This window comes from Culex pipiens, chromosome 3, assembly GCF_016801865.2.
Source record: "Culex pipiens pallens isolate TS chromosome 3, TS_CPP_V2, whole genome shotgun sequence".
Taxonomy (NCBI): domain Eukaryota; kingdom Metazoa; phylum Arthropoda; class Insecta; order Diptera; family Culicidae; genus Culex; species Culex pipiens.
The window spans coordinates 185,426,156-185,438,524 of record NC_068939.1 but is presented as its reverse complement, the minus strand read 5'-3'; the positions used below and the strand labels follow the sequence as shown (position 1 = coordinate 185,438,524).

At 34.3% G+C, this 12,369-nt stretch overlaps 1 protein-coding gene across 1 annotated transcript; it reads right to left on the bottom strand.

Moving 5' to 3' along the window:
- Nucleotides 1-10: 10 nt before the first annotated feature.
- Nucleotides 11-1,075, bottom strand: LOC120426572 (protein Vhl). The gene is made up of 2 exons (XM_039591357.2): nt 915-1,075; nt 11-613 (listed from the first exon to the last, which is right to left on the bottom strand). The coding sequence occupies exon 2, from the start codon at nt 542-544 to the stop codon at nt 77-79; it is 468 nt and encodes a 155-aa protein (XP_039447291.1). The 5' UTR covers nt 545-613; nt 915-1,075; the 3' UTR covers nt 11-76.
- Nucleotides 1,076-12,369: the final 11,294 nt, after the last annotated feature.

The window sequence follows — 12,369 nt, the reverse complement described above, 5'->3', positions numbered from 1 at the left end:
ACTCCCTTTATGCACATACCGATTATATATTTCTGTTAAATATTTTAAAAGCCTTACAAAGTACATCACATCGGTTCTACTTGACCAATTTGTTATTCATTAAAAAGAGATTATAGCACGCTCTCAGATCATCGACGAGTACCCTCGGAAGCTCGAGATCGATGAAGCTCTGCTTGTCCCGTAGCGAGCTGAATATCTTCCAAGCGCAGACATCCTTCAGACTTCTCAGGGGAAAATGTATTCGAACTTCGATTCGGGCCAACTTTCCGTCGGTGTTGATGTTGGTGTACCACGGTTCCGGCATGTAAACTGGCTTCGACTTCACCAGCATCCTTTCGCCGGTAAACCTATCGATAAATACCCACGGGTGGGTCACGTACGTGTTCACCGGAACCTGTGCCGCCGGTTCCAGCGCAGAGTAGTGGACAAACTTGGACGAGTAGTTCACCCAGTACACGTCCACTGTTCTTTGGGTTTGGTTTTTGAACAGTACAAAAGAGCGAATTTCAGCGTGTTCTGATTTCAAATTAGGGTCACCTTCCATTTTAATTGAATCAGTTTGTCGTACGAGCCTGCCGTTTGCTAGACTGTTAACACTCTTGTGCTGAACGATCTGAAAGATAAGAATTTGTGTTAGTTGCACTTGGATGATTGCATGTCTAGAAATTTAATCTCAGAGTGGTTGATTTTTTGAATAGAATGACTCAATGTTAAAAAATAATGCTAATTCAGTTTGTTTCAACATTTTTTTTCATACTGGAATTGAGACACTGCTTTGATTCAATAAACCTCGATGATACATAAATGTAATGTACTCATGTTGACTTCTGAATAGCAAAAATATGCTTGCATCTTCAAAGCAACTACGACTTATTGGTAACTCCCTTCAGCCATGAAAAACAGACAAATCATACCTATTTGCTCGCTGCATCTAATTTGATCGTTTCACCTCACGAAATAGTACATAAAACATACATTCTGAATGTATACGAAAATTTATGAATTTATTCACAAAAACAACATCTCTTCTTCGGACACATCCACCGTCCACAGACTGTACGAAACAACTGTCAAAGTTTGTTTGTTGCAAGCTCTCGTGATAGTCTTTCCCCTTGCGACAACTGTAATGTAGTGCTGGTCTAGATTGGTCCGCATTGTGCGTGACATTGCAGATGGTTATTTTAAAAAGGGCGACGAAAAGTTATTATTTAATTTGGATACATAATTTAGTGAAATTGTAATTCAGATTTTTTTGTACTTTTTATCACCTTGTATGAAAAGTGATACCAAAATCTATTCATAACACAAGAGATGTAGAACACAAATGTTTTGTATCATCCTAATGTAGTGCTGCACTAAGATGAGCAAGCTTTTGAAATATTTCACAGCTTCATGATATATTTCACTGTAGGTTACATAAAAAGGAAAATTCATGCAAAAAAGAACAGACTAAACCCAATTCTTTTATGTGTATTAAGGACATACAAATTGCAATCGATTGTCTTAAAACTGGTTCACTGGGTGGAAAAAAATGCTGTTCGGTTTTTTTTCGGAAATTATGCTGTTAAAGCGATAAGCGATTTTGTCATGTTACTATCCATCCTTCCAAAACTGATTCTCTGAAAAGTTTTTTCAACTATTTTTTTCTGAATTCTTAGATTAGTATAAGGGAAACATTGTTTGATTGCCTAACTGAATAATAATTTCACTAAACTAAGAGGACCTCTCTTTGGAAATTATCATAACTGTTTCATCTTCGTATTTTTATGTCAGATTGAACATTTAAATTTAAAATTTTAAATACTAAAACGCGCAGTAAATAGAATAATTATCAAACTGCATTTAAAATATGTGTTAATTGCAAAAACAATAAATGTAAAATTAAATATAAACAAACCATTTCCAAAAAAAAATATTTAAACAAATCTTTTGTTTTGGCAATTCCGTAAAAAAAAAAACGTACTTTTCTGGTCATTGCAATAACAAGTCCTGTTTAAATATCTGATTTTGGTATCTCAAAACCATGACCATCGGTAACGAGAAAAAAAAATGATTATATCTCTAAAAAATAGTTGTTATTGTTATTGATTAGATCAGGGGTGCCCAACCTTTTGGCCCTGCGGGCCAGATCTGATGTTTCTGAAGCAGTGGCGGGCCGGAACTAATATTTGATAAAAGTTGAAGAAGTTAACACATTTTTGTTCAATTTTTATTATTGGGTTCTTTTAAAGAAAATAAACAAAAAAAAATGCAAATAAGATTCCTAAATCTTGATTTTAAGAATGAAAAACAAGGATAACATTCAAAAATGAGTTTATTTGAGTTATTTTAATTTTTGTTTGTTTAAAATTGTATAGTTATTGTTTTTAACGATTGCAATTTTTATTTAAAAAAAAAACATTCAAATTTCAATGGTCGTTGCAATTTTTTAAGTTTAATTTCCTCAACACTACGATATAAAAAATCAATGAGACATGATAAAATTTATTCAAACGAAATTTGGATTCGAATATCCCTTTTAAAAAACAAACGTTTTTGCATTTTTATGCACCTCTTTTCAAATATTAAAAAAAAATATTTTAAAATAATTTTAAAGGCAAGCTAAATTTGAAAAGTGTAAAAAATATGTAAAAAATCATTCGTAATTTCAAATTCAAAGCTATGAAAAAATATATTTTTGCTCTCTTATTTCATGCCCCATTGAGACATTATTTTTATATTTTTAAAATATTGGCCGCGATCTATTCTCAGTATGAATAATTTGCCTTTTTAAGCTTCATTAAAAAAAACTTTATCACTGAAAAGTTGTTCTGGAAAAATTCATTAGCTTTTGCTTACTTATTTATTTAAAAATATAGAAAATATAAAAAAATTTTGATTTGAAGTAAAAACCGAAAGAAATTTAAATTTAGAGTAATTTTATACATTTTTAGACAACAATTCAAGTTTTTTTTCAAAAATTTTACAATTTTACGAAATGGATAATTTTGTTTTCTTGCAAAATTTTTCAGTTTGGATATTTCGATGTAGAAATTACAAGAATTAAATTCAAACATGAAGAATGTTGTAATAATATTATAAAATTTGATCTTAAGATTATTTTTTTAATTCAGACAATCAATTTATTTATTTAATATTTTATGAACAGCCTTAAGGGCCGGTCATAGAATTATTTTGAAAAGCCGTCGCGGGCCGGATGAAATGGCTTCAAGGGCCGGATCCGGCCCGCGGGCCGGACGTTGGGCAGGCCTGGATTAGATCTTATGAGCGAATGCAAAAGAGCAGGACAATAACAACTCTAGTTATGGGACATGGAAAATCATTCAATCATTGATCGCGTTATTCACGTGATATTTTTTTTTTAAACAATCAGCAATTGTTATTGTTGAATTTTACTTTAATTATGGGAACGTTTAGAACAATTTTTCATAATCCGGTTAGTTATTATTTTTTGTTTAGCTTAATATAGCTATAATTATGGGAAAATTTTGAACTATTTTATTAAGGACATTATTTTGGCCATAAAACGTGGCTTTTATATCTAAACTTTTAAAAAGCAAAAAAAAAATGAAACTGGGTTTTTTCATTATTCACGCAGAAAAACAAGGCATATTTGAATCAACAAAACGTTTTGTTGATTTGAAAATCAAGATTTTTGTTGAATCAACGCTAAACTTTTTCAAAACAACAAAAGATTTTTGTTGAATTCAGAAAATCAAGGTTTGTTTCAACGCAGAATCGGCGTTGAATATATTCAACAAAAACTTTGTTGAATCAAACCTCGTACAGGCTGATTCTACAAAATATTTTTCTGCGTGTTGATATACCCCCCAAGGTTATTAACAATCTGTTGGAACATTTTCTAAGTGTGCATAACGATTTTTTATTTTTCCAACTTTGGGTACTTTGAATAATTTTTTTCAAGTTCGCTATTTTGGTTATTTGCTCACCTTGACATTTGTGCCAGGTCTATAGAAATAAATAGAAAATGTTGAACTGAATTTGATAGCCGTCAGCCAATATTGACTGATTTTATATACATTTGAAAATATGTTATTTAATTGGAACTAAGCAAATTTTTAAATTGTATAATAAGTTAATAATAAGAAAACAATATCAAAATCAGTTATTTACCATTGCAAATAAAAATATCTGATCAATACCAAACAGAGTTATCGGAACATTTTTTCTCTGTTATCGGATTTTCTTGTAAGAATTTTTGTAAACATTTGTGTTATTTATAACATGTCCTGACATCCTGATAAAAACAAAGCAATCCAGTTATTTACACCTGGTCAAGTGTTGGTTTAGCGATTCATTTTCCTACGGCAAAACCACACCAGCACTCCTGTCTTAAAAGAAAAGAAAAATGAATTTCATGACAAAAATCCAGAATAATAAAATAAATTAAATTTTTTTTATGTAAAATAATGAAGATAAGAATAAAGCATTTCAAGTTTTTCAATGAATCCACATAAAAAATTAATGACACCGAAATAAAAATAATAAAGTATCCCTTGGAATTTTAAAATTTCTCTTCAGTTGAGGAACATCAATGTAGCTCTATACTTCTTATTTTGATTGACACTCAGATTTGCAAAAAAAATTGCGTAAATGTAGTACTATATTATCGAGAGCATGATTTTTCTTATTTCGACACCAAATTTTAGAAAATCGTATTGCGTATGCAATGAAGTTACAATAAAAACCAAACTTATGTATTTGATTGATGTGATTATAAACATTGTAAGAGATTATCTGTTCTGGCTACCGGACAAAAATAATCATTTATCTTCAGTAAATGTTTGGAACTCTGCAAAAAATTTCGAGATTTTCAATTATGTATTTTTGATTTGGATAATCCTCATGTTACGGAATGCCATTTGCATCATTAGTTTTTCCAAGTCTCCACTGAATTTTTCCCGGTCAGGCAAATTATAAATTATCAACAATTTGTAAAGTTTAACTATATCCAGGTGCCAATACGGTTAAAACACAAACACAATGTTTTTTCCAAACAACTTGATCCGATATCCTCGTTAGCCAGATTTTCTACTGGTGCCACAGTGCCACAGTTGTTTTCCTTTTTGTTCTGCGATTTCTGTCAATTTCACGCACAATGAGATGTATGAGATACCTACACAGCAGTGTGGGAGATCCCGAGTGGATCGGCTGTAAGCGCGAGACTCGCAAAATGCTTGATGGCATTTCCCCGACCCACGCACGCTTTTAGCTGTCTATTTATTGTGGTACCTGTTGGGGGTTGAAATGGAACAGTATTTTTTTTTGTTTTGCTTTCCTCTTCGATTCAATAGAATAATACTCTGCTCAAGTGCTCTTCGAATGAGTATCGCATGAATGAACTTTGAAAAACGAAATGCAACTGGAAATTGTGATATTAATAGGTGCGCTTATCAATGGCTGCAATTGAATATTTTATGAATGAAGTTATCAAATGAAACTTTTACTTTTTCCCTTGAAAGGAGCAACTATAAAGAAGCAATTTTCGCTGGTGCGTTATCACGGCTTTTGATGTTGAATTCCTAGATTTAGAAACATCGAGTACTCGATTTGTAAGACATAACTAGGCTTAGTGATTTTTCACGCTCGAAAATTGCAAATTTCACGGGGACCTCAATTTCAAAACACAAAATTTCACGCAAATTTCGCGGAACATGAAAAATGTTAAAATAACTCTAAAATTCCTACGTTTAAATCACAAAAACTAGTTTTTTATGCTTCATTGTTTATTATTCTTCAATAAACTTAAAAAATCTTCACTAAACTTGAACGTGACACAAAAAAAAAAATGTCTTAATTTTCAAAAAAGTTTCCACATGGTTTATGGATGAGCTCTATATACATTTTGAAACAAAATGTAGGGCATGCGTATTCTCTTTTACTGAACTACTTTTTTCAATATTCCACCAATAAAGCTAAAAAGTTTTCGTCGATTTGCTTCTGTTTTAAAATTTTACATTTTATAAAATTTAATATCAAAGCAATATTTTACAATCTTGTCCAGCCAAAGTTACTAAAATAAATTAAATTTTCTGCGACATTTAGCCCTTTAAACATATTTTAAAAGTTTTCATCTCACTTTTCAAAAACTAAATTTAAAATTTAGTAGCCAACATTTGTATAATTTTTAACAAAATCGAAATTTTTATTCTAAATGAGAAAAGAAAACAAAAAAGTACTCATTTTTAAGTTTCACGGGAACTATCCACCCAAATAAACAAATATCGTTAAACTTAAACTGGACTCAGAAAAAATGAAATGTTTTTAAAAGGTGATTTCAAAAATTTAACATACTCTTCATTTTATTTTGAATGAAACAAGGCTTGATTCTTTTCATTTTTTAACTATACCTTTCAAATAAGATAGCAGTAAAATTTGTATTACAGCAAATGAAAATATTATTCAGTTAGTATCTATAAAACTCAAAAATATGAACATTTCTTCATAAGGTTACTAACAAGCTTTTCAATTGAAAACTAATAAAATTTACTTAAATATTCTTTATGGATGAAAAATTTATTATGTTGTTATTAAAAAAAAGTAAATGAGAAAATTGATAAATTTCACGAATTTCACGCCGTCCACAAAATCGTTAAAAATCACTGTTCCTATATTGGTAATCAAACCAGGGTATTCACTCGTTTAATTCTACAGTAGTTAATAGAGTGTAACAAAAATGACTTTTTGGCGGGCATTCAAGGGTTTGTTCCGGTGGGCATACTAAGCCCAAATCCAAAATATGAGCTTGATTGGACGTAACAGGAGCTGGCGCTCCGGCCTTCAATTTTAAATGGGATTTAACCCGTAAAAAAAGATTTTTTCAAAAATGTCACTTTTTGAGGCATTTTGGCCACTGAAGCGTTTATTTTCAACATCATTGGCGTGTAGGCCAGATCCTTGCGCATCTTTTAGTATATATAACATTGAAATTTGGAGCACTCTGGAGCTCGGTACAGACCTTCAAAGTTTGGCATTTTTTCGAAAAATCGGCCCCGGCAAAATCAAATGGCGTCTAGGGCGTCGCGAGGCGCGACGCATATCTTTTTTGCCGGGACCGATTTTTCGAAAAAATGCCAAACTTTGAAGGTCTGTACCGAGCTCCAGGGTACTCCAAATTTCAATGTTATATATACCAAAAGATGCGCAAGGATCTGGCCTACACGCCAATGATGTTGAAAATAAACGCTTCAGTGGCCAAAATGCCTCAAAAAGTGACATTTTTGAAAAAATCTTTTTTTACGGGTTTAATCCCATTTAAAATTGAAGGCCGGAGCGCCAGCTCCTGTTACGTCCAATCAAGCTCATATTTTGGATTTGGGCTTAGTATGCCCACCGGAACAAACCCTTGAATGCCCGCCAAAAAGTCATTTTTGTTACATCCTAGTAGTTAATATCATTATTTTTAATCCTATTTAAGTTTGATAATTTATTTTTAGAAAAATAGTTACATTTTCACACAAACGTACAATTTCACGGGATTTCACGGAAAAAGCCAAATTTCGCGGATTTCACGCTGTCCGCGAAATCGTGAAATTTCACTAACCCTAGACATAACCCATCTTATGGTCCTTTTAATGGATTCTACGTAGTCATGAAAATTCATCCTAACTACAAAACTCTTCCCGCTCTAGTAAAGTGCTGTAGTGGTCGAGCCTGTTTTCATTTCCTCGAAGCACTAGGAGAACACGTTCAACGCCACAGCTGTGCAGTGCAATAAATCGAGCAGATTTTCATGTTGGTCATACCAACCGACATAACATTTAGTCATATCAATCGGCAATCGAGAGTGTCCTTTGTTGTCATCGTATTATGTTATAATTAAAGCACAGATTGAAGTAGCGATAATCAGACAATAGAGCGAAGCAATAAATAAATGCTAAATGTAGGAGAAAATAAACTTCGAATGTCGCCGCAAATGTGTCACACAACCGCTTGGCTCGTTAAGTTGTTTTATTCCTCTTTTTCCGTTTTCTTGTTCCATTCATGCCATGCCGCCGCTTCTTCCCTCATCCTCCTACTTTCGCAACATATTGTTCCTGCTCACACGGCTTTTTCCATCTGGAGAGATGTGATGCTGCTGCTGCAAGTGTTTTGCGCCGTCATGCTCTCTCAGTGTATTTTCATTTGAAAAATGGAAAAATTTTTTTTTTTTTTTTAAATTAAATATGTCTTTATTGAACTTTCTTATAATAATTACATTTCATTTACATTCTAAGTGGTATGGCTAAATGCTCTTCATCTTTGTTGTATTTTTCGTTTTATTATTAACTGTTCACATTCATTCATTTATTTCAAATTGTTTTACATTTTTGCATTAATCGAATACATTTGGGTAAAAAAAAGAAAAAATCACTTTAACAACTAATCCTAACTTAAAACTAAAATAAAAATTCTTTGAATTATTCAAAATTATTAGAACGAGTAAGCTATGAACTGTATTTTAAGATGAATGCTCCAAGCGTTCTTACTTGTTCCTGGCGAGTTTTGCACCCACGCAGTGTTGTTGTCATCTCGATGAAAATGTTCAGAAGTTCTTGTGGTGAAAACAGGTCACTACTGCCTTCATCCGTTGATGTTGGTTGGTTTTCCCTCGGTTGCTGACTGAAGCCAGGAGGTGTTGTGTTCTCTGCAACTTTTTGTCGCTGATTCAACGGCAATGGCTGCAGATTTGGAACCACTCGAACAGATCCCGCTCCAGGTGATGCCAAAGCAGGAAAATCCATGTCCGTGAAAGTTGGTGGTGTTTTGCGCCGATTTGGTTGGTGCCTCGTCGTCGCTTGCTGCCGAATTTTTACAAACTCAGCACGTTTTGGGCAGCTTCGATTCTTGGTAGAATGGTCGCCGCCGCAATTGAAGCATTTCGCTTCGATGTTCTCGTTGATTGTTTCGCAAGCTTGAGTTTTGTGCTCACCTCCGCAGGTTGCACAACGACTCTTGATGAAACAGTTCCTTCCACCATGTCCAAACTGCAAACAGTTCGAACACTGTGTCACGTCACGGTGCACTGGGCGATAACGTTCCCAAGACACGATGATGTTGAAAATTGCCCGAACTGCCTTCAGCTCAGACGGCGTTGTCGATCCTTTCTCGAGATGAACCAGGTACAGTTGATCACGATACTTGATGTCCTTGTTGTGTCTCGTCATCTTGAAGACTTCGATCACGTTCAACTTAAGAGTTTTGAGCTCTTCTTTCAACACATTCACATCCATGTCGTATAGGCCTCGGAGGACCTGTTTCATTGGGCGTTTACCTGGATCGTCATGGCTGTAGTATTCAATCTTTGTGTTGTTCAGGAAATCCCGAACGTAGTTGTAATCCTTTCTGGTAGGTAGCAGAATTTTGAGTCCATCAGCACACAAGCGAATGGAAGCTCGTAAAGCACCAGATTTGATAAATCCGGTCAGCCACTTTCGCACCGAATCCGATGACGATGTTTTCACAAAAATGGGTGGCAACTTTTCCCGTCGTTCAAATTCTTCCTTCTCGCTCACGTCCACAGGGAGGGTAGCGAACTGGTTTCCAGACGAATCTTGAGCGTCCTTGCTCAAACTGCCTGGCTTTGCAGGTAGCGCTTCGGCATTCTTTAGCTTCTTCAAATCTGCCGATCCTGCTGGTGAGGACCGCCTCTTTTTTTTGCCCTGAGGCATTTTTGCACTTTTTAGCACTTTTTTGGTGTGTGAGAGACGCACGTCTGACTCGCTGCTCTGTCAACCACAGACTGTGAAAAATGGAAAATGTTTCTCGATTTTTTGGATTTCTATTTTTGCTTGTCTAAAATTTCATGGGGCTCCCAAATGTCCAAAGGAACCATTTACAGCACTAGTTCCTCCATACAAGTCACGGTACATTGTCAATATTCAAAATTCTGTTTCTCGGGCAGTAATTTTCGAATCTGATCGGTGTCTTCAGCCAAGTTATATATTTTATCACACATTCATTTATTTTTAATCTACTTTTTACATGTTTTAGGATAAGAATTATTCAATATAAACAAGATCAAAAGTAATTATTATATAAAATCAACTTGACTAGAGATTCAAATTTGCTATAAACTCAAACCCCGATGGTTTGACACCAACTGTTGTCAAACGAACGGGGTCACTTTTTAGTTTGACACCCCTTTTACATAGAATTCACACATACTCACACCAATTTCTCATAACTGAATTCAGTTGAATTTACTGAAATCTGCACTACAGAAATTTTCAGTAAATTTTAACTGAAATTCAGTGAAAAACTAACTGAAAATTTCAGTATTGCAGTTTTCAGTAAATATTAACTGAAAACGAACATCAGAATTTGCTGTGTACCAAACGATTGTTTCGGTAGCGAGCGTGAGCGCCGTGTAAAAAATGACAGTTCGTCACTTTTTAGTTTGACTTTGACCAACCAACGGAGTACAAACTAAAAAAGTGTCAAACGAAAAAGTGACCAACCACCGGGGGTTGAGTGTAGATTGTAAAAGTACGATTTAAATTATATGCTCGAAATACAGTTGAAAATGGCTGATTTTTACAAAAAAAATAAATAAATGAAAAATGAGTTTTTTTTCCGGAATTTTTAGAACACCATCAGATCGGGCGTCAAATTTTACATAAAAGTCTCTTTGACACCAAATTTCCACCTCACGCAAATCGAAGAGGGGTGAAAAGTAGAGCCATTTTTTCTCAGACGACCAAATTTGCCTCTTTAGGAAGGAGCAAGGAGAACTATTATTGGTTTTACAAAATCTTTGGTTTGATGATTTACTTGATATATGAGACATAGTCAATGTATTGAAAAAACAACTTTTTTTGAGTCAGCTTGGGCCGTGTTTGCAATTATTCAATTTTCAATTCTTAATCTTTGATATGCTCCAAACGCAATTTTGTGTGAATGAAAGCGGATGATTCCATTTTTTCTTCGCTCTTTTGGTTGACGGCTATGGCAGTTGGAGATCCCAAATTGTGAAAAACAAGCAAAAATAAAAAAATAAACGGGCCTAATGTTGCCTCTAAAAGCATAAATAAAACAAGCTTTAATTGAACCAAAGCTGATCAAAATGACCTCCTGAACACGGGAAAAATAAATAATATATCCATAATAAACTGTTAGTAGAGAGTTAAATAACAAGTTCCCTTAAAAAACGATATTTGTCTAGAAGTTTGATCATTATATTTTCATTTGCCCACGCAAAACCACACCACGCCTACTGTCAATTTTTTTTACCCAAATGTATTCGATTAAATGCAAAAATGTAAAACAATTTGAAATAAATTAATGAATGTGAACAGTAAAAATAAAACGAAAAATACAACAAAGATGAAGAGCATTTAGCCATACCACTTAAAATGTAAATGAAATGTAATTATTATAAGAAAGTTCAATAAAGACATATTTAATTTTAAAAAACGCCTACTGTCAAAAAAGGTAAATAGGTAAATCATCAATAAAAATAAAAATCCACGCTTTACTTTTATTGTTGGGGAAATTTAGGGTAATTCTCCGCCAACTCACACAGCAGTTGCAGCGACCCCTCTTCGATTTGCGTGAAACTTTGCTCTAAGGGGTTATTTTGGTTCCTGATCACGAATCCGAGGTCCATTTTTCGATATTTCGTGACGGTGAGGCGATACGACCCCTTTCATTTTTCTGGTTTTGCCTTCCTCACTGAGGTAAGGCTATAATCCTGCTCTAAAAATGAACTTCGTATAAAAACGTCGTAGACCCACCTTCATGTATACATATCGACTCAGAATCGAAAACTGAACAAATGTCTGTGTGTATGTGTGTGTGTATGTGTGTGTGTATGTATGTATGTGACCAACAAACTAGCTCATGTTTCTCGGCACTGGCTGAACCGATTTGACCCGAACTTGTTGCATTCGACTTGGTTTAGGGTCCCATAGGTCGAGTTTTATACAGATTGAAGTTTCGATAAGTAGTTCAAAAGTTATGTATAAAAATGTGTTTTCACATATATTTGGATCTCACTTAACTGTATGTAAACTATGTCCGGGTCCATCATCCGACCCATCGTTGATTAGGTTATCAAAAGACCTTTCCAACGAGTCCAAAACATTGAAAATCTGGCAACCCTGTCTCGAGATATGGCCACTTAAGTGATATTGATGTACTCTTTTGAAGCCGGATCTCACTTAAATGTATGTAAACTACGTCCGGGTCCATCATCCGACCCATCGTTGGTTAGATTATCAAAAGACCTTTCCAACGAGTCTAAAACATTGAAGATCTGGCAACCCTGTCTCGAGATATGGCCCCTTAAGTGATATTGATGTACTTTTTTGAAGCCGGATCTCACTTAAATGTATGTAAACTATGTCCGGATCCACCATCCGACCTTTT